The following is a 23444-nucleotide window of genomic DNA, read 5'->3' on the forward strand; positions in this document are numbered from 1 at the left end:
TAAAAATTCACATAACAGGAATAAAACTCGAGCTTGATAAACTCTGTGAAGTAACTATTGTGGTTTTAGGCAAGAGTACCAAAAAAAAAAAAAAAAAAAGCAGTTGCCATGAGTCTTTTCTGACTCATGGCGACCCCGTGTGTGACACCGTGCATGTCAGAGTATAACTGTGCTGCACAGGGTTTTCAAAGGCTGATTTTTTGGAAGTAGATTGCCAGGCCTTTCTTCTGAAATGTCTGTGGGTGGGCTTGAACCTCCAGCCGTTCATTTAGCAGCCAAGTGCATTAACCATTTGTATTACCCAGGAACTCTGTAGCCAGGAGAAGGCCTCAGCAGATCATTCAGGGAACCATCTCTGTATGACAGATGAAGACATTGTTTATACCTGAGGAAAACCCATCATCTGTTCACATGAGAGTCAGTTGTATCAGATGCCACTGGGCCTTAGCTTTCTTCTGATTATTTGTTTGATCCTAGAAAAGCTACTTGGAACTCTCCTATTTTATTTCCTCATTGTGAAAGAAATAATTAAATTGATATCTTAGACCATTTCTGCTTCTAAAGGACTACAGAATATCCCTTAAAAGAGCTGCTTCCTGGGCTTGGGCATTATAATTACGGGAATTGGTCTGTGATTTAGTAATCTAGTGTGAGATATGTTGGTAATTTACTAATCAGACATTTTACAAGCTTGAAATTTTTCTTAAGACTGTGCTGTGGTAGTTAATGTTATGTGTCAGCTTGGCTAGGCCATGATTCTCAGTGGTATGTTATTCTCCTCCATTTTGTGATCTAAGGTAAAGGTACTTTCTTTGGGGGTGTGGCCTGCATCCAGTATATATGGGCGTTGGCAAATTTGCTCACTCTCGATCCTATATGCGACGCGTCATCCTCTGATCTTTGGTTCTTGGGCTGTAAGCCAGCAGCCTTCTGCCTGACTTGCTGATTTTGGGTTCATCAGCCCCGGCAACCACATGAGTCAGGAGAAGCCTCCAGACTGACGCCTGACCCCTGGATTTGGGATTTGCCAGCCTCCACAGCTTTGTGAGCCATTTCCTTGAAATAAATCTCTCTCTCTATATTGACATACGTACACTTCACTGGCTTTGTTCCTCTAGAGAATTCAGCCTAAGAATATGGCCTCTTAAGTTTCATGTCACCTCATAACATTTCCACCTCTGTTAGGCTTTCTTGGTCACCCCTCAGAACAAAGACAAACCAGAAAAACCAAACCCGTTGCCATTGAGTCGATTCCGACTCATAGCGACCCTGTAGGACAGAGTAGAACTGCCCAAAAGGATTTCCAGGGAGCGGCTGGTAGATTTGAACTGCCAGCGTTTTGGTTAGCAGCCATAACTCACTGTAGTTCTTAACCACTGTGTCACCAGGGCTCCGATCGATGACAAGGACAGTTAAAATAGCACAGTCTAAAGTATAGACCCTTGTTTCAAAGTAGGTAAAGTTGAGTATGGGATAAGTTTAATTCAATTCAGTTCAATTTACTAAATATTTATTGAACATCTCTGATGTATCAGACACTGTTTCGGGAACTTGGGATATACCAATCAAATTAAACAAAGATATCTGCTCTGTAGGAGCTTCCATTGCATATGGGGAAGAACAGCAATAAGCTATAAACATAATAAACATGATAAAGTTTCTTGAAGGTGAAAAGTGTTATGAAAAAAAGAATAAAATAAGGGGAGTTGGAGATGTCGTATTGTTGCACATTGCTTTTTTCTGTAAATGCAGTGGTCAGGGTAGGCCTCGTTGAGAAGCTGACATTTGCGTGGACTTGAAGTTTGAGGGAGTGTGTACATAAGATGGGAAAGGATGTTTCAGGCAGAAAGAAAGTCAGTACAAAGACTCTAAGGTAGAAGCTTAGGGGGTGTTTGAGGATCAACAAAGAAGCCACTGTGACTGGAGCAAGGTCAGTAAGGAGTAGAGGTGTAGGGGTGAGGTCAGGGTGCCTACCCAGGCAGCCCAGCTCTGCTTTTCATTGGGACTTTGTTCTTTATTGACCATTGGGTAAGCACTTTATGGGAGAAATTTTATGTCCCAGTGGTATTCATGAATTGAATGTCAAGAGATAACTCTCTTTGTAGGATTCAGAATTTTGTTCCTTTCCTTTGATCTAGATATAGAGAGTAAACAGACATAGGGCAGGACAAGAGCAGGATTATAGCTGTAGTGTTTTAGCATGTGTCTTTAGGAGTCCTGCTACCTAACGTTAGTTATAAGGACAAAGCAGGTGGGTAGGGAGATAACATTTTTATGAGTGTCTGTTGTAATACAGGAACTGTGCTGTTGTTGTTGTAGTGTGCTGTCGAGTCGATTCTGACTCAGCAACCCTATAAGGCAGTAGTAGAACTGCCCCATAGCGTTTTCAAGGAGTGGCTGGTAGATTCGGACTGCCTGACCTTTTGGTTAGCAGCCTGAGCTCTTAACCACTTCGTCACCAGGGCTGTGCTCAGTTCTTTATATTCATTCTTTCACATAATACTCAGAGCAGATTTATGATGTGTAGGTATTACCTCCATTTTATAGGTGAAATTGAGGCTCAGAGAAGTTACGTACCTGCCCGAGGCCCACATATAAGTGACAAAACTGCTGTTGAGACCTAGGGCTATACGAAGCTAAAGCCTCTGAGCTTTCTGTCTTACCATTTTCTTCTCACTGCTCCAGACACTCGTCTGTCACCGATGGGGGGATCACCTGCTCTGTGCTTGGCATTTGAGCCAGGAAATGCTTGTCTCATGCCCACCATTCTGTCTTCTGGAGGGGTGTAAAACCCCAAAGGCTTTATTATATGAATTGATTTTATTTAAAATTCTCTCCATAGAATTTACTTAGACTAGGAAATGTCCATAGTAGTAATTATGAAAATGCTTACTTGAGAACTCTGTGTTGTAAGTTGAATAAAAGTTTGGTCTTTAACAACTTCATTCAACAGGCAAGTGTTTTTGATGAAAAATGTGGATGTTTTCCATAAGCCATAATTGTATATACATAGCATAAATACTGTTTTTTATTAGATTCGTTGTAGAAGTAAGGGCCTCTTTTGTTTAAATGGACTTACTTTTGAGCTGTGAAAATTGAATTGTGATAGTTTATTGGTTTAGCTCTGGAGAGGCTGAGGCAAAGCTATTATGCCCTAGCCAGGGCTATTTATACACCATCACTGACAGCTCCTTTTTATATTATTGGTGTGACTGCGTACTATAAAAGGAGTGTTAGAAGAAAACTTAGATTTTTTTTTTTTTTTTAATTCTGTGCCCTTATTCACCACAATGATATTTTTAGGGGTTATTGCATCTGGGTATACTCTTCAGAAAAGGCTTTATCTCTTGCACAGTAGAGGCAGACAAGAACTCAGCTTGAAGCCATTCCTTCTCAAGCCTTCTTTTTAGAAGGGTGAAAGGCTCTGAGAGAGTGGAACTCTGTGTGTGAATTGAGCCTCTTTGCCCTTTGCCCCTTCCTGATCAACACATCTGCTTCATCGGGGGGACAAACGGTCATGAATTTAACCCGAGGCCTTTAAGAAAGGAAGTTAAAATATAAGAAGCCATTCTTTGAGTTTCTCTATGCAAAAACGATCAGTCTGAGAGGTTTATCCTTACTTCTGTTTTGTGTCCAGGGAAGACCATTATTCTGCTTAGCTTTACTTTCAGAAGAGTGTTCTGCTGAACGGGGCAGAGAGGCAGTCATTTATTGTTGCAAATATCTGCTGAATTGGACAACTGCAGAAAATGAATGACGGCAGAGTGGTTGCTCCAGTGACTAGAATTTATGAGCCGAAGCTTGGAGGACAAACTGAGTTCTAAAGAACATCAGACACATCACTTCAGACAGTATCCTGTGACAGAGCTAAGTTTGGAAACGCTGTAGATTTTGCAGTCCTGAAAGTGAAGTAGATGAATCTGAACAAAAGCTTCAGTTCAGGCAGGGCATGGGGCCTCGCCAGTAGATGAGCTTGCAGGCCAGGCAAAGCTTTAGCCTCTGATGCAGAGACTGCCGAGTGTGCGTGGATCCTTTCAGCTGTCCACAGTCATAGATGGCAGCGATTGTATTTAGTACAGATACCCACAGATACGGCCATCTGTGTGTTTCAAGGTGTACCTGCAGTCTGTTGTCTATCCATCCAGCCATGTTACCATCGAAATATTAGACTACTTGTTAAAACCCATTGCCGTTGAGTTGATTGTGATTCATAAAGACCCTGTAAAACAGAGTAGAACTGCCCCACAGAATTTCCAAAGAGCGGCCAGTGGATTTGAACTGCCGACGTTTTGGTTAGCAGCTGTAGTTCTCAAACACTGTGCCACCAGGGTTTCCAACTGCTTGGTAATGTTTCACTTGTGGTTTACTACCTGCCTTAGGAGACATACCCTAACAGTATGTGAAGCTCCAGTTCCAGCTTATCCTGTAATGTGAAACAGTTATGTTTCAAAAGACATGATTAAATAAGACCTTTTTGTTTAAAATTTAGTGAATGTGCATCTCCGGGGTGTTCGGGGGAGGGATAAGCTAGATGTTGGGCTTCATGACTACAAATCAGTTTGCAAAAGGCCATGAAGAAGACAATGCTTAATATAATTCAACTTCTCTTCCGTTAACATCTTGAACTATGGTATAAAGTTTTGTATTTTTATTCTAGAAATACAGCTGACATTAGCATTCAAGTATACAGTTCAGCTTATCTCTAGTGAAAAGTCTTTTAAAATCAAGTTAAATACAGCACAAAGGACATAGAAAATCAATAGTATTTCATTCCTTCTAAGTAAGATCTCTCTATATACATTTGCTTGGGGTGCTTATAAATTTCTCCCTTTACAGAAGTATTTTATAATAAATGTCAGTTATAGATTTAGCCGTAACAAAAAATAGTGCAGGTTCTGTAGTACCTTTAATATATCAGGTAAGAAACTGCTTAGCTAAGTATTTGTGTAGGAAATAATGGTCTAGTCTACTAACCAATATTTTTTAGAAATGTAGTGATATTAATGGGAGAACTTTTAGGACCTTAATACATAGAATATTATAGAATTCAGTAAGCGTATTGCATTTAAGATTTTTAAAGCTTCCTTGGTTATTAGATTACTTATCATAACCACTTCACCAGAGTAGAGATAACTGTATTTGCCTGTGGGTATGAACTTGACTCACAAATGTTTTTCCTTTTGCAAGATTACTCTCATATTAGTGATATAGGAGATTTAGTTGCCTTAGTATTATCTTTACAGCCTAAAGATTTTTATCCTGATATTAGGTATAGTTAAAACTGAATTTTAGTGGCATTAGCAAGTGATTGATGGAAGTGGTTAAAAGTAATTCATTAAAGTATTAGAAATTAAACATTTGACAAATCTCAGTTTTCTGATAGCCGAGTATACATCAGTAAGTTTAAAAGCACCTTCTAGGGGTGTTACTAAGGAAATATTTCCTCTTTTATAGGAATAGCTAAGTCAAGTACAAATTAACTACTTGTCAGGTTTTTTCAGGTTTCTCAGATTCTGCAAGTGTGCCCACATTGGTGAATTATTGTGGCAGCCAAAGTAGATAGAATAATATTTTAAATTGGTCCCTGCCACTTAAATGTATAAAGTGAAGAAAGCTTTGCTTCGTTCATATATGCTGAAAGATAGATGAAGGGTGGATGTAGTTTTTGTTGTCATTAAAGAAACAATGTAGGGGTCTACAAAAAGCATTTTCTGACTATCAGATTTATTTCTGCTTACGAAAGGCTGGTGAATTTGAGAATAAGAGAGAATTGGACAGTTGCAGGCTGACTTTGGGAATAATATAGATGAAGAAAAATCAGCAATTAATATGTAAAGGAAAATATGTGACTGCTTTTTAGAAATGATAGAGTATTTAAATCACTGACCTAGTTACTTCATAAGGAGATGAAAATGTACAAATGAAACCTAGACATTCTACTGCTCATTAACAGTGCCGTGGTATTAAAAGATTTTGTTCTAGTTGCAGGAAAAGCTGTTGATTTCTTGTTCCATTTAATTATTCTTTAACCTTCTGAAGTGAGGGTAGGAATATTAGTTTAAGAAGGCAGGGCCAGGGAATCTCCATAGGTCTTAGAAAAGATATCTACAACAAATTGTGTTTCCGTATTTGCAATTGGTGTTGACTTTTGCCTCCTTAAGTATTTCTCTACACTCTTCAGTGACAAAAGAAAAAGCTCGTCGTATGTAATACTTACATTTATTGATAGCTTTTTTCTTTAGATACGACAGACGTGGATGTGTTACCTTTTTTCAAATATAAAAAGAATTTGTTTTAGGCAGGGCCAAGATGGCAGAGTAGCCAGATGCTTCTGGTGATCCGTCTTACAACAAAGACCCGAAAAAACAAGTGAAATGATTATATTTATGACAAGCTAGGAGCCCTGAACATCAAAGGCAAAGTTAGAAAACAGACCGAGCAGCAGGGGGATGGAGAGGTGGTTCAGAAACGGAGAGGAGTTGCTGGACCTGAATCGCCGGGATCCCTCAGGCACCATTCCTAGGAGTGGCCGTGGTGAGCTGGTGGTAGCACTCGGCCGCAGTTACCTCAGGGAGAAACAGTCAGCTGCACAGCCTGCTCACACCTCCGGAACCAGAGAAGAATGGCATTTTTGGCAAAGCCTAAGTTCCTTAGAATATTTTACTGCGTCCTCCGCCCCCAAGCCGCCTTCAGTGGCTGTTGATTTCTCTTGACCTGAGATAGGCCCTGCTGAGTGCCCTGAGCCATTCTGGCCTTGGAGAAGTAATAAATTCACAAGTAGGGGAAAAGATAATTTGCCAGCTCTGCTAACCTGGGGAGCTCAGGGCAGAAGTGACTCCTATCCAGGCATAAATGGTCCATGGACTTTGAATAACTTTCCCCCTTGCATGGACCTGTGTGCGTGGATTCCAGGAGAATAGGCCCTTGTTGGCAGACTGCAACTGTTTTAGCTGTGTGGTGGAGAGGTGGGTAATGTTTGGTACCACTTTGCTTATTAAACAGGGTCCTCACCTACCTACATCAGAGGCCTAAGGACTGGTGGCTCCACTCAGGTCACCCAGCCACCCACGACAGGGGTCTGAGGATAACTGGTACCTCACAGTGCTTATAACCAAAAGCATTGGGTGCTGATGGTCTGGCTGCAGAACTTAACCACTTGTGTGTTCTAGGGAACAGGGACATGCTTTCCTCACAGATAGTCGGGACGGTTGTCAGCCCCCTGACTTGTTCAGAGCATGACCCCCTGCTGCAACCAGATACCGGTACCTACACCAATCACCTTTGACCCTCTAAGATTGTAGGACAGAGCCTGTACCACACACTTGATGACCAGCTAACTGGACACCTGAGCTGAATCTGTACAAGAAAAGTGAATGAACTCCTAGGCTGATATACCTGGTAACAGCTCTAGCCATCTGGGAACAGGATGTCAGAGCTTCAAAGGCAAAAATAATCAAGGTAACTCACTCAGGCAACGCAATTGGGCATATCAAAGCAAAACAAAGCAAGAATCTAGGGTACAGTAAGCAAACATAAAATAAACTAATACAGTGACTTATAGTTGGCTCAGAGACAACATCAGTATCAAACCACATAAAGAAGTAGACCATGATCACTTCAACCAGCTCTCAAAACAAAGAATCAAGGGATCTTCTGGATGTAGTTGCCTTGAATTACTGGATGCAGAATACAAAAGATTAATATACAGAAGACTTAAGGACATCAGGAACGAGGTCAGGCAGGAGATCAGGCAGTATACAGAACAAGCCAAGGAACACACTGATAAAGCAGTTGAAGAAATTAAAATATGGTTATTCAAGGACGTAATGAAAAATTTAATAAGCTGCAAGAATCTGTAGAGAGACAACAGTCAGAAATTCAGAAGATTAACAATAAAATTACAGAAATAGAAACTCAGTAGAAAATCAGAGGAGCAGAATTGAGCAAGTGGAAGGCAGAATTGGTGAGATTGAAGATAAAGCACTTGGCACCAATATATTTGAAGAAAAATCAGATAAAAGAATTAAAAAAATGAAGAAACCCTAAGAATCATGTGGGACTCCATCAAGAGAAATAACCTACGAGTGATTGGAGTACCAGAACAGAGAGGGACAACAGAAAATAGAGAGAGAATTATTAAAGATCTGTTGGCAGAAAACTTCCCTGATTTCATGAAAGATGAGAAGATAACAATCCAAGATGCTTGTCGAACTCCACAAAAAGTAGATCTTGAAAGAAAGTCACCAAGACATATTATAATCAAGCTTGGCAAATCCAAAGATAAAGAGAATTTTAAGAGCATCCAGGGATAAATGAAAAGCCACCTACAAAGGCCAGTCAGTATGAATAAACTCGGACTACTCGGCAGAAACCATGCAGGCAGGAAGGCAATGGGGTGACTTATGTAAAGCATTGAAGGAAAAAAATTGCCAGTCAAGAATCATATATCCAGCAAAACTCTCTCAAATATGAAGGTAAAATTGGGACATTTCCAGATAAACAGAAGTTTAGGGATTTCATAAAAACCAAACCAGAAGTATGAGAAATACTAAAGGGAGTCCTTTGGTTAGAAAATCAATAATATCAGGTATCAACCCAAGACTAGAACACTGGACAGAGCAATCGGATGTCAACCCAGACAGGGAAATCACAAAAATCAAGATAAAAAAACGCTCAAAACAGGGACACGGCGATGTTATTATGTAAAAGAAGACAAGATTAACACAATAAAGAGGGACTGAGAAATGTAGTTATAGGTCTTTCATATGGAGAGGAAGACAAGGCGATATAAAGAAATAAAAGTTAGGTTTAAACATAGAAAAATAGGGGTAGGTACTAAGGTAACCACAAAGGAGACTGAGAATCCTACTCATCAAAATACAAGAAAAAAATAGAGACTCAGCAGAAACAAAATCAACAACGAATAAGAGGAAAAGACAATATGTAATCTACCCAGCACAAAAAATTAAGTGGGAAAAAGAAATTGTCAACAACACACAAAAAAGGACATCAGAATGACAGCACTAAACTCATACTTATCCATAATTATGCTGAATGTAAATGGACTAAATGCACTCACTGATAAAGAGAGAGTGGCAGAAAGGATTAAAAACACAATCTGTCTATATGCCACCTACAAGAGACACACCTTAGACTTCGAGACACAAACAAAAACTCAAAGGATGGAAAAAGATATATTAGGCAAACAAGAATGAAAAAGCCAGAGTGACAATATTAATTTTTGACAAAATAGACTTTGAAGTTAAATCTACTACAAGGGATAAGGAAGGACACTATATAATGATTAAGGGGACAATATACCAGGAGGATATAACCATATTAAATATTTATGCACCCAACGACAGGATGGCAAGATACATAAAACAAACTCTAACAGCATTGAAAAGTGAGATAGACAGCTCCGCAATTATAGTAGGAGACTTCAACACACCACTTTCAGTGAAGGACAGAACATCCAGAAGGAAACTCAGTAAAGGCGCAGAAGATCTAAATGCCACAGTCAACCAACTTGACCTCATATGCTTATACAGAACACTCCATCCAACAGCAGCCAAGTATACTTTCTTTTCTAGTGCATGTGGACTGTTCTCCAGAATAGACCACATATTAGGTCATAAAGCAAGCCTTAGCAGAATCCAAAACATCAAAATATTACAAAGCATCTTCTCTGACCATAAGGCCATAAAAGTGGAAATCAATAACAGAAAAAGCAGGGCAAAGAAATCAAACACTTGGAAACTGAATAATACCCTGGGTTATAGAAGACATGAAGGATGGAATAAAGAAATTCATAGACTCCAATGAGAGGAAATCACCAAATCAATACCGTTTACAATAGCACCCCAAAAGATAAAATACTTAGGAATAGATCTTACCAGACGTAAAAGATCTATGCAAAGAAAACTATAAGACACTACTGCAAGAAACCAAAAGAGACCTGCATAAGTGGAAAAACATACCTTGCTCATGGGTAGGAAGACTTAACATTATAAAAATGTCTGTTCTACCAAAAGCGATCAATAGATAAAATGCAATTCCAACCCAAATTCCAACGACGTTTTTTTAGTGCGATGGAGAAACAAATCACCAACTTCATATGGAAGGGAAAGAGGGCATGGATAAGTAAAGCATTACTGAAAAAGAAGAACAAAGTGGGAGGCCTCACTCTACCTGATTTTAGAATCTGTTATACCTCCACAATAGTTAGAACAGCCTGGTACTGATACAGCAACAGATATGTAAACCAATGGAACAGAATTGAGAATCTAGACATAAACCCATCCACATATGAGCAGCTGATACTTGACAAAGGCCCAAAGTCTGTTAAATGGGGAAAGGAGGGTCTTTTTAACAAATGGTGCTGGCATAACTGCATATCCATCTGCAGAAAAAATGAAACAAGACCCGTATCTCACACCATGCACAAAAACGAACTCAAAATGGATCGAAGACCTAAGTATAAAGTCTAAAATGATACAGATCATGGAAGAAAAAATAGAGATAATTTAGGAGCCCTAATTTTTTTTTAATACATGGCTTAAACACTATACAAAACATTACTAACAATGCAGAAGAGAAACTAGACAACTGGGAGCTCCTTAAAATCAAATATCTGTGCTCATCCAAAGACTTCACCAAAAGAGTAAAAAGATTACCTACAGACTGGGAAAAAGTTTTTAGCTGTGACATTTCTGATCAGTGCCCGATCCCTAAAACCTAAATGATACCGTAAAATCTCAACTACAAGAAACAAATAACCCAATTAAAAAATAGACGAAGGATGTGAACAGCACTTTACTAAAGAAGACATTGAGGTTCAAACCAAAAAACCAAACCCACTGCCCTCGAGTTGATTCCAACTCATAGCGACCCTATAGGACAGAGTAGAACTGCCCCATAGAGTTTCCAAGGAGCTCCTGGTGGATTTGAACTGCCAGCCTCTTGGTTAGCAGCCATAGCACTTAACCATTATGCCACCAGGGTTTCTAAATGATACTGTAAAATCTCAACTACAAAAAACAACCCAATTAAAAGACAGACAAAATACATGAACAGTATCTCACTAAAAAAGACATTCAGGTAGCTAATAGATACATGAGGAAATGCTCAGGATCATTAGCCATTAACCCGTTGCCATCAGAGAAATGCAAATCAAAACTACAATAAGATTCCATGTCACTCCAACAAGGCTGGCATTCATCAAAAAAACACAAAATAATAAATGTTGGAGAGGTTGTGAGAGACTGGAACACTTCGACACAACTGGTGGGAATATAAAATGGTACAACCACTTTGGAAATCGATTTGGCGCTTCCTTAAAAAGCTAGAAATAGAACTACCATAAGATCTAGAAGTCCCACTCCTTGGCATAAGAACCTTTACAGTAACAGATAATATGTACACCCATGTTCATTGCAGCACTGTTTACAATAGCAAAAAAAAATGGAAGCAACCAAGGTGCCCATCAGTGGATGAAGGGATAAATTATGGTATATTCACACAGTGGAGTACTACACATCAATAAAGAACGATGATGAATCTATGAAACATTTCATAACATGAAGGAATCTGGAAGGCATTATGCTGAGTAAAATTAGTCAGTTGCAAAAGGACAAATATCACATGAGATCACTATTATAAGAACTCAGTTTAAACAGAGAAGAAAATATTCTTTGATGGTTAAGGGGGGGAGGGAGGGAGGGAGGAAGAGGGGTCTTCACTAATTAGATAGTAGATAAGAACTATTTTAGGTGAAGGGAAAGACAACACACAATACAGGCGAGTTAAGCACAACTGGACTAAACCAAAAGCAAAGAAGTTTCCTGAATAAACTGAATGCTTTGAAGGCCAGTGTAACGGGCGGGGGTTTGGGGACCACGGTTTAAGGGGACATCTAAATCAAATGGCGTAATAAAATCTATTAAGAAAACATCGTGCATCCAACTTTGGAGAGTGGAATCTGGGGTCTTAAAACGCTAGCCAGCAGCCGTCTAAGATGCATCAACTGGTCTCATCCCACCTGGAGCAAAGGAGGATGATAAACACCAAAGACACAAGGTAATTAGGAGCCCAAGAGACAGAACCAAAAACCAACCAAACCCAGTGCCGTTGAGTCGATTCTGACTCATAGCAACCCTATAGGACAGAGTAGAACTGCCCCATAGGATTTCCAAGGAGCGCCTGGTGGATTCAAACTGCCGACCCTTTGGTTAGCAGCTGTAGCAGAGACAGAAAGGGCCACGTAAACCAGAGTCTACGTCAGCCTGAGACCAGAAGAATTAGATGGTGCCTGGGCCACAACCGATTACTGCCCTGACAGGGAACACAACAGAGAATCCCTGAGGGAGCAGGAGAGCAGTGGGATGCAGACCTCAAATTCTCATAAAAAGACCAGACTCAGTGGTCTGAGACTAGAAGGATCCTGGAGGTCATGGTCCCTAGACCTTCTGTTAGCCCAAGATAAGAACCATTCCCACAGCCTGCTCTTTAGACAGGAATTGGACTGGAGCATGGGATAGAAAATGATACTGGTGAGGAGTGAGCTTCTTGGATCAAGTAGACAGATAAGACTATGTGGGCAGCTCTTGTCTGGAGGGTAGATGAGAGGACAGTGGGGGTCAGAAGCTGGCTGAATGGACATGGAAAGAGAGAGTAGATGGAGTATGCTGTCTCTTTAGAGGGAGAGCAAGTAGGAGTATATAGCAAGGTATATATAGATTTTTGTATGAGAGACTAACTTGATTTGTAAACTTTGATTTAAAGCACAATAAAAATAAAAATTATTTTAGTGCTCTGGGATTTCATAATTCTGATCCCTGAGAATTAATTTTATAAAATATTCTAAAAATTTTAATTGGCTATCATTTTAAAAAATTTTTTTAAGTTCAGAATATGAAAAATACTGTGTGGACATGGGTAAGAAAAGTTTGTGGTAGATTCATTAATAACTCATAAACCTGGCAAAAATTTTCCTCTTAATCTTTACCTAAGAAAAGATGGGATTAGTCATCTACATGCTTTAGACTCAAGACCGCTACTCTGGAATCTCGTGTGGGATCAGAGTATCTAATCTTTATGTTGAAGAAAGCTCTGAAGTAGCTTTTGTGGCCCTTGAAGTTAGAGAAATGTTATTACTTCCTGCTGTCTCCACTTGTATACTCTATTCTTATTCTTGTTTAACTGCGATCAGCTCATGGTGACCTCATGTACAACAGATCGGTCCATTGTGTGCATAGGGTTTTCATTGGCTGGTTTTTGGAAGTACATCACCAGGCCTTTCTCCCTAGCCCGTCCTAGTCTGGAAGTTCTGCTGAAACCTGTTAAGCATCACAGCAACATGCAAGGCTCCACTGACAGTTGAATGGTAGCTGTACTTGAGGTGCATTGGCCAGGAATCGAGCCTGGGTCTCCTGCAGAGAAGGCAAGAATTCTACCAGTGGACCACCACTGCCCTCCAGATACTCTGCTAGCCCTTGGCTATTTGGTGTATCTTTAGAGTTTATATGTTTTCATATGGCTAGAGGAGGCCATCTACCGCCATAGCACTCTGAATGTGCTTGATCTCGTGTGATCGTAGAAGCTAAGCAGGGTCGGGCCTGGATAGTGCTTGGATGGAAGACCACCTGGGAATACCGGATGCTGTTGGCTTTTATGGAAACCCTGGTGGCGTAGTGGTTAAGTGCTATGGCTGCTAACCAAAAGGTCGGCAGTTTGAATCCACCAGGAGTTCCTTGGAAACTATGGAGCAGTTCTGCTCTGTCCTATAGAGTTGCCATGAGTTGGAATCGACTCCATGGCAACGGGTTTTTAGAGGAGGTCAGTGCAAATTAGCTTATTCAGTTGCAGATTTTCATGTCATCACTTTTTAAAGGGTTTAGGAGAAGAAAATATAATTTCAGGTCAAATAATGGCTACGTAATAAAAAAAAATTTTTTTTAATATTTAATTGTAACTTTATTAAACTGCCACTTAAATACATATGGACGTGAACTTTTATATTGTAAAATATTATATTTTTTTATCATTGGGTATAATTTTTCAGAGTGAGATCAAGCATACAATTTTTAGTTTTTGGTTGCTATATTGTTTTAATCAAGTCAAAGGATTGGTGTATTTAACCTCCCCCCTCCCCCACCACCCACAAACCTGTTGCTGTTGAGTCAATCCTGACTCATAGCGACCCTGTAGGGATAGAGTAGAACTGCCCCAAAGGGTTTCCAAGGAGCTGCTGGTGGATTCAAACTGCTGACCTTTTGGTTAGCAGCCATAATCCCTAGCCACCACACAACCAGGGGTCCTTGTGTGTTTAAAGGACAACTATTTTTAAACTTTTCCTAAGTTTGTTATACCTGCTGTCAAGTTGGCCCCGACTGAGGGTGACCCCATGCACCGCAGAAGGAGCGCTGCCCAGTACTGTGCCATCCCCATGATTGGTTGCATTGTGATCCATAGGGTTTTCATCGGCTAATTTTCTAAGTAACTTGCATATTAAAAGCCTGGCACATTTTTCTTGGTGATAGAGAAACAGTGGTGAAGAAAAACTGCATCAAGGAGTTTTCCATTTTAATGGGTGATGGTAGGTAATATTCATCTAAGCAGATAAATATTTCAGATTGTGATAAGTATAGTGAAGGAACCAGTGATAAGTAGGTGATGGTTTTGGAGGGAGTGGGCAGAGTGGGAGAGCTGCTTTGATAGGGAAGTGATGAAGGAAGGTCTCCTCAGAATATGACAAGAGGCCAATCAGGGAACGATCTGGGAGAAGAACTTACCGGTTACAAAAAAGTAGATGCGAAGATTCTGACATGTTCGTTCAGGGGATGGAAGGAAGGCTGGAGTGGCAGGCACATAGTGAGTGAGGGAATGGCAGTTGAGTTGAATGTATAGGCTGGGCCAGACCATGTGGGGCCTTATAGATGAGGACTTTGGAGAAAGTCATTGGGGTTGTAAGTGAGGGAGGGACATGATCTAATTTATGCTCTTGAAAGACCCGCCCCGCCCCGGCCTCGATGTAGAACAGATTGTAGGGGGCGGGTAGGCAGAGAAATCATAAAGTCTTTTGCTGTTGTCCAGGGGAGAGGTTGATGGCTACTGGGACTAGAGTGGTGTCACTGGAACTTACGGGGAGAGGATGGATCATGAGAGGTGCATAATAGTGGAAATGTGTTGGTTCTTTGCTTTCTTTGTCTAAATCCTGTGGTTTCTGTGATTGTGTCAGCTTTGAATCTCACTAGAGTGGGGGCAAAGGAGAGACTTGCTCCCAGGGGACATGAATGAGTTAATTTACAGCATAAACTTCTACCAGTCAGACTTCGTCTTACTAAATATTTCAAGTTACATTATTGGTTTGTTCTAAATGTGACATTTTGTTGTTGCAGGAAATGTTTGCATATTTGTCCAGTGAACTAAAGAAGCTGTCAGAAGCCTACAGTGAAAGACTGTTGCATACACCTCACAATCCCCTATCTTTAGGTAATTTATTTTCCTTTAAAAAAACAATCAATATTTTGAACCAGTCCCGGAAGGAAACTAGTATATTTAGAAAGAATGAACTCTTTCTTGGTTACAACGATATTTGTGAATTCACTAATTATAGTACTAATTTGTAAATTGAGAAAGCTTAGTTAGCTTTGAGAAGTGTTTTAATGTATTTCTAAGATGTAGCCTATGCACCGAAAGAATCAGAATCGGTATTAAGTATTATAATGAATATACAGAAAATAATACTTTAAGCCTCGCTTCTAACGAAAATAACTTGTTCTCGAGAACTCTATATAAGTAATTAAAAATTCTGCCAGCTAACAAAGCACGGAAAGGTCAGAAGTTAGAGATTTTCTTGTATCGTGTTTTTAATGCTATTGCTTATTATCTTGAGCTTCTGCATATCAGAGAAACCTGTATTTATGATAACCTCATTTGTTTGTATACGTATTTTTATCATGTACAAGGGCTACTAAAAAGGATGATATGAATATTGACATTTATACTCTTAAGTAACTTTTAAGCTTCATAATTATCCCTTGTAATATGGGAATACGTGTGGTATAATGTCTTGTGTATTTTACGTTTACCTAAGTAAGGAAAGTGAATCATTTGTAACTGAAACATTTTTCAGGAATGAGCTTCCAAAGAAAACCATTTCAGCACCAGCATGTATTAAAAACCATCCCAATCAGTCCTTTCCTGTAATCTATATAGATACTGTTGTAGAAGATGGCATGATGTAGTTCCTGTTCCAGTTCTGCCACCTACTAGCCTCTACCCTCCTTGCCCCTGTCTGTAAAATAGAAATTATGATCCCTTACATGCAAAGCAGTTAAAAGACTGATCACAGTTATGCTTGTAAAGTGTCTGGCATGATAAGTGAGTTAGCCTTCAGTAAATGGTAGCTAGTAATGGTGATAGGGAAACCCTGGTGACGTAGTGGTTAGGAGCTACGGCTGCCAACCAAATGGTCAGCAGTTCAAATCCACGAGCTGCTCCTTGGAAACCCTATGGGACAGTTCTTCTCTGTCCTGTAGGGTTGCTGTGAGCAAGAATCAACTGGACGGCAACAGGTTTGGTTTTCTGAGTCTTTGAATGGTGATAGTAATCATTTGCCTACAGAGCCTCAGAAAGATAATTTCCATGTGGTCAAGTCATTAATAATATATGCCACATTCTCATTTTGCAAGTTCTTAAAATTTGGTTGAATTTGAATAAACAGCCATACTGGTCATGCCATCGTATCATCTATTTAATTGGAAATGTGCTGTCTGCAGTGGTGATGTAGAAATGCTATTTCAGATTCTGAGCATGCCCATTTCTATTAAAATATTCTTGTCTGATATGTAAATCAATCCCTGCTGTAATTTAAGTGCATTAAAGTGAAATTCTGCCCCTTGACAATGACCAAAAAGTAATGTGTCCATCACTGAGTTTGTTTTTTTTAGTGAATTTTGTGCTGGTAAACCAGGCTTCTTTGGATGCTTTCTTCTTTTTCAGCTGTGACACTTAAGACACTGGATGAACACCGTGACAAAGCTGTCACTCAGCTTGGCTCAATGCTTTTTACCAGACAAGTTTCTGGAGCCAGGTACGTATGTTTAAAAGAGGCCTGGTTTTATTTGGCCTTCCAGGTTAACTCTGAGAAAGTACCTGCCCTCTACAGTAAGTAGTCCCCCGAGCGTATGCCGAACTCTCCGTGAGAATTCATCCTGGGGTAAAAGGATGAGGAAACCGAGAATCTGTAAGGCTGTCAAAGGCCCACCTGTCTACTGCCTACACTTGAAATAGTCACAGAAAGAAATGACTCTTGTTTGTTTTAATAGGCATATAGAAACAAAGTTTCAGTAGTTCTCTGCACAAATTATTTTGTTAGATGATCTTCTGTGGTGTCATTGTGGTCCTAGAAATAAGGCATGACTATGAAATTCAGGTAAAAATTGTTGTTAAGGAAAAGTCTCTTTCCTCAACTGAAAAGGTTATGCAATTTTTGCCTAAGTTCTGCCTTCGAAAAAATGTATTTTTTCCTCCTGCATGTACATGGCTTGAAAATGCATTTCATTTTTCATTTTATATTTGATAAGGCCAGAGAAAAATGACTTGAAATATCTTGCTCTAAATATCTAATTACTTCTCTTTACATGCTTGTAATAAAGAATTTCTGAGTACCAGAGGTTAGGGATTTCACATCAAAGGACCACTTTATTAAAAGAAAAATCTTAGATTAATTCAGCTTTTACCTTGATGAACTGTATCTGTGTACAGCATAGTTTTGACGCTTCCAAAAGGGTTTTCTTGACCCTGCTTTTAGTGTTGTCCTATTTGTTTTTGTGTTTAGGTTGATCATCTTAACTACTACTTTTTTTTTTTCCAAATGTGCCATTAGAAATCTGCTTGTATCTAAGCATGCCAATGAACTCAAGCTTAAAAAAATGCATGTGCCGGAAATCAAGCTTAAAAGATGCATGTGCTGAATATCACTGTTTGCTGACCACTAGGCTGCTGTAAGCAATGACATAATTCTCCTGGATCCTCGTTTAATACCCTTCATTGCATAGCACTGATCAAATAACTGGAGTTTTACTCACTATCAGTAGTTGATTATTTGTGGTGACACAAGGTAATTCATCAAAGTGGTTTGACTTACACATTTCAGTATCCCAGTGAACTGTGAATATATGAAGTCAGATTCCAGACTTGGCACAAAAACAGAAATAATTTCCTTTGATTTTTTTGAAGATGTAAAGGCGTTTGATTCCTAGAGTTTGTAGGTAGCTCTTTGTAGAAGAGAAGTAAGTGGCAGTCACCAGGCACTGGACTTTCCTAGGTACAATGGCAGTTTTTTGTATAATTTTATTGTAAGACTGAGTCAGACTATTTGCATAGGCCATGATTGACAATTTCTTAATAAGTAGATATACACTTTAGTAACAGAGATACCTTTTGTTTGTGGATGAGATTCTCTTAACATCACCAGACACATTACATTGGTAAACATTTTCCATTTCAGGGTTGTGCCTCTTGGATCTGTGCAAACCGTGAGTGGCTACACCTTCAGAGGCTTTATGTCACATGCGAATAATTACCCTTGTGCGTATCTCAATGCTGCGGCAGCCATTGGAATGAAGATGCAGGATGTGGACTTGTTTATCAAGAGACTTGACAAGTGTTTAAAGATAGTAAGAAAAGAACAAAATAAAGAGAGTGATGTATCTCGAGTTGACAATTATGACAAAACTGAAGATGTGGATATCGGAGAACTGGCTTCAAAACTTGATAATGTACTTTTTGACACATACCAGGATGCCTCTTCATGAAATGAGAAGTATTTCTCTTTGATAATTTGAAAGAAATGATGCAGCTGCAGTACAAGCAAGCAGTTTAAAGACTTGAGATTTTTGAATTGAAAATTCAAGGGGAATATTTAAAGAATAGATCGGTGCGAGCTAGCCACTGGTGATTATTACGTTTTTAATTCTTAGACTGCTTCAGTCCTTATGGCACTTAACAGATTAAAATAGACAGCATTTTTCTAATTTTTAGAATATTTGTCAATTAAGCACTGTGATTCAGGTAATTCTTGCTGAAATAATGACAGTAAAATTACCTCTTAACTCCCTTTGAAATGTGAAGACTGCGTTCTCTTAACCGTTTTCCATCCTTCACGAATTACTTGTTTCTGATCACATGGAATTTAGAAAGACTTCTAATGCTACTAATTGCCAGATGTTTGTTGAGGTGTACAAGTCAACAGGATGCCTGTGAAGTCGACATGCCCCAAGAAGGCTGAGTCAAGGTGTCAGCTTTAATTTTCACTCTAAAGCAATGATTCTTAACTGGAAGTGATTTTGCTTGTATCCAAGCAATGTCTGGGACATTTTTGGTTGTCACAAATACTGCTGTGGTGGTTAAGAGCTACAGCGGCTAACCAGGAGGTCGGCAGTTCGAATCAAACAGGTGCTCTTTGGAAACTGTATGGGGCAGTTCTACTCTGTCCTATAGGGTCGCTATGAGTTGGAATTGACGGTAACAGGTTTGGTTTTGGCTTTTTTTTAAATTGGCATCTAGAGGGTAGAGGCCAGGGGTGCTGCTAAATATCTCACAGTGCACAGGACCACAAGACAGCCTCTCACGACAAAGAATTATCCAGCCCCAAATGTCAGTTTTTCATTGTCGAGCTTTCACATGCATGTAGACACTGAAAAAGGAAGACCAAATAAGAGTTGACACATTTGAATTGTGGTGTTCGCGAAGAATATTGAATATACCATGGACTGCCAGAAGAACGAACTAATCTGTTTTGGAAAAAGTACAGCCAGCGTGTTCCTTAGAAGTGAGGATGGTGAGACTTTTTCTCACGTACTTTGGACATGTTATTAGGAGGGACCGGTCCCTGGAGAAGGACATCATGCTTAGTAAAATACAGGTCAGCGAAAAAGAGGAAGACCCTCAACAAAATGGATGACACAGTGGCTGCAGCAGTGGGCTCAAACATAGCAACGATCGTGAGGATGGCGCAGGGCCAGGCACTGTTTTGTTCTGCTCTACATAGGGTCATTATAGTCAGAACTGACTTGATGGCCCCTAACAGCAACAAACGTTAGTAGTTCTGAACTTGAGAAGCACTGCTGTAAAGTAAATGATCTCAAAGAGAAATTTTCTGTAGCAATTTAGTAGTACTTCAAGGAAGGCAGCTTCATAAATGTTACCAGACTATACTGCATTTAGAATCTTAACAGATAACCGGGGTCACCGGTTCTAAACATGAAATTATAAATTTCTTTATATAGCACTTGTGCATTTTTTTTATCTGGGCAAGTGAGAACTTTATTCCACTTACTGTCTTTGCTTTAAGCAGCCTTTTTATGTTAGTTTGTTCAGGTCTCATGCACAGTCATCATCAAGATTGGTTTAACCTGAGTATTTTCTAATTTAATTTTGCTAGGGAGGTAAAAATGATGTAGTGTTATAAACAGGTGTATTTCCGCCAACCCCCACGCCCATCTTCTGGGTCTGAAATTCCAGACTTAAAAATTAGCTGTAGTTATTTTTGTTGTTAATTTTAAGCACTAGACTGGTATGTCATATCCTAAGGAGTTAGTGCAGGTTCTGAATATATCACAGCACCCGCATCAGTTTCACAGTACCTGCTCTGTGGAGAATTATTCCCGAAAGATGCTCTTGGGGCAAAGAAGGTTCTAGAGACAAAAAATTTTGGGAAAAACCTTTGCAAACATGCCTATTGGCATATTAAAGGCTCTAAGAATTCTTTCAGTAAAGAAACCAGTTCGAATGCATCCTTACCCAAAGATAGAGCCCGTTTTAAAATTCAATACCTCCTAACATCCCATCGAACACACTTGAGAGCGCTGTGGTGGAGAGCACTGTGGTGGAGAGCACTGTGGTGGAGAGCACTGTGGTGGAGAGCACTGTGGTGGAGAGCACTGTGGTGGAGAGCACTGTGGTGGAGAGCACTGTGGTGGAGAGCACTGTGGTGGAGAGCACTGTGGTGGAGAGCACTGTGGTGGAGAGCACTGTGGTGGAGAGCACTGTGCAGATTCCTGGGTTGTAATTTTCTGTATTGATTTGGCAGTGTTAGCTGTGGACGAGAAAGGGGTTTTCTGGTGTTTTGGTGACAACTGTACTGTCTCCCAGCTGGTTTGTAAGCTGCACTGAGACACACACCACTCCCATTAATGTGTAAGTTAGAGTACTTCGGACTGGACATCCTGGAAGTCAAGACCATGTTGGGATAAAGTACTTAATTATAAATATTGTAAAGGTTTTTTTTCTTTCCCAAATTTATTATATTTTTGAGGTTTAAACCTTCTAAATTTTTTGTTGTTGTTTTTAAGGTACAGTAACTCATTTCAAAGGCGTAAATCTTGGATTAAAAAGTTGTGCCATGTTTTTTATGTGAATTTGCGACCGAATTGAAGACCCAGTAAAGCTGAAGAGTTAAAACAGAGCCTCTGGAGCCCGAGAAAGGGAATGAAGTGATGTTGCAAACGTAGATGCTGGCAGTGCAGCTTACTCTCCACAGAGGCCAAAAGTCTTTTATAGCGTAAGTGGTCTGTATTGTGTGCTCATCATTTAGCTTAAGAAAGGCCAGAGCCGGGAGACTAGCAAATGTTTCTCATCTGCAGAGTATCAGCAGTTCTTGGGCTTCAGCTGCTGAGTAAATAATAATGCTAATTGAAGATAAATTACATGCACCCACATGCGAATGATAGATATGTTGTAACATTTTGTTCCTGATGCCTAGATCAGCTGCCGCCTTTATTCTTAACCCTTTTTCAGGGCTTTTGGAGTTCCAGCTCTTTTTCTGCTGACTTAAAATTTGACCTCGAGGTCACAGCATCCACAAGGAACCCTTTGAAGGGATGTTGTAGGCTCTGCACACTCAGGCATTCCTCTGCCCCCTCTCTAGGCTTTTCTTGCCCTCTCTCACATTTCACCATGTAAGAATAAAGAAGTATGTGCATAAAATTATTTATTTAAAATTGCTAGTCCTGATTGCTAAGCCTCGTAGCTGGCCTTAGCTAATCTTTGCACTGTGGCAGAGGGACAATGGATGATACATTTTCCAGTCATTGATTCAAGATGAACTTTTCTGTCTTCATAATCCAACAGCCATTATTAAGGCTATGAGGTAGAATTTAGAATTTTTTTTTTCTTTTAAGTCATTGAGCTGTAGTAGTTTACCTAGGGAAAAAAAAAAAGGAATAACAAAATTGTCTTTCGGTTACTGCACATTGTGTTACATGCATAGCTGTGAAACCAAAACAAGCAAACCTGCTGCCGTCAAGTCGCTTCCGATTCATGGTGACCCTGTAAGACAGAGTAGAACTGCCTCATAGAGTTTCCAAGGAGCGCCTGGTGGATTTGAACTGCCGACCTTTTGGTTAGCAGCTGTAGCACTTAACCACTACACCATCAGGATTTCACGCATAGCAGTGGAAGGTACTTTAAATCCAAGTCTCAATTTGGCTGCTGATGAATTCTCACTCTTTTGGGAAATGATATGTGATACTGGCCTTAGGAACTCAGTGTTCAACTCTAAATTTTTCTCTGTAGCTTTTTTTTGTATGAGTTGGATGAAGTTAAAGAATGTGAATTATTGAATACAATTCTGTTCAACCAGTAGGCACTTGAATGGTAAATTGAAGTATAAACTAAATTTTCTCTACTGTTTTGACCTACTCACCTAACTCTGCTATGGTTCTGCTGCTTTAACGATCCTACTCTAAGGACTGTCATTGAGGCCTAAGAAACAAAGGTTTTTGTGTTCACTAATGTTGCTTTACTATTGAGTTGGTAGCTCATCGTGAGAGTTAAAGTTCTGGTGTCCTTTCATAGAAGAAAATAACCAACAAAGACAAAAAAAAAAAAACCCTGACAGGTCTCATTCATGTTACACTCAGAGAAATCTTTTGGAATACGTGTAAATTTGGTGCATATAAAAGTTGGGTTTTCTTTTTCCACTTAGAGGTACTGATTTCTGCCAAACCCTTAAATGGTTTTGCATTCTTGGGGCTGACCTTGTTTTGCAACTGAAAAAGAATCCAGTTCCGAGTCCATAAAAGTTTGGCCATTTCAGAAGTTTCATAACCTCTGAATAACTTGATAAAAGAACCATTGAATATGCTATTAACGGTTAAAAATAAAAAAAGTTCCTGTAAAGATCGTGTTCGTTATCTGTTTCTTAGGCTCCTCTTAGTATGCAGGCCGAAGTCACACCCACTGCGTCTTTTTGTGCCTTTTTACTTCCATGCTCCTTTCAGCCATTTTGGTACGTACACGTGGAAGATGACGAGTTCAAGGCTAATGAATATATTTTTGTAATTTCCCACATACTATTCTTCAGTAGTTCGGGCTAAGGTTATAGACAAAATCTGGAAATGCTTATGCTGGCTTTTTTTTTTTTTTTAAATCAAGTG

At 39.6% G+C, this 23444-nt stretch overlaps 1 protein-coding gene across 3 annotated transcripts in view; it reads left to right on the forward strand.

Annotated features, from left to right (window-relative positions):
- The window catches only part of SEPSECS (Sep (O-phosphoserine) tRNA:Sec (selenocysteine) tRNA synthase), a 47364-nt gene extending 24465 nt beyond the window's left edge, over positions 1-22899 (forward strand). For all 3 annotated transcript variants that reach the window (XM_064286005.1, XM_064286006.1, XM_003411293.4), the window contains 3 exons: positions 15399-15492; positions 17005-17095; positions 18515-22899. In XM_064286005.1, coding sequence (XP_064142075.1) covers positions 15399-15492; positions 17005-17095; positions 18515-18821 — 492 coding nt within the window. In that variant the 3' untranslated portion in view covers positions 18822-22899. The remainder of the gene's footprint in view (positions 1-15398; positions 15493-17004; positions 17096-18514) is intronic.
- Positions 22900-23444: the final 545 nt, after the last annotated feature.

This window comes from Loxodonta africana, chromosome 5 (assembly GCF_030014295.1).
Source record: "Loxodonta africana isolate mLoxAfr1 chromosome 5, mLoxAfr1.hap2, whole genome shotgun sequence".
Lineage (NCBI taxonomy): Eukaryota > Metazoa > Chordata > Mammalia > Proboscidea > Elephantidae > Loxodonta > Loxodonta africana.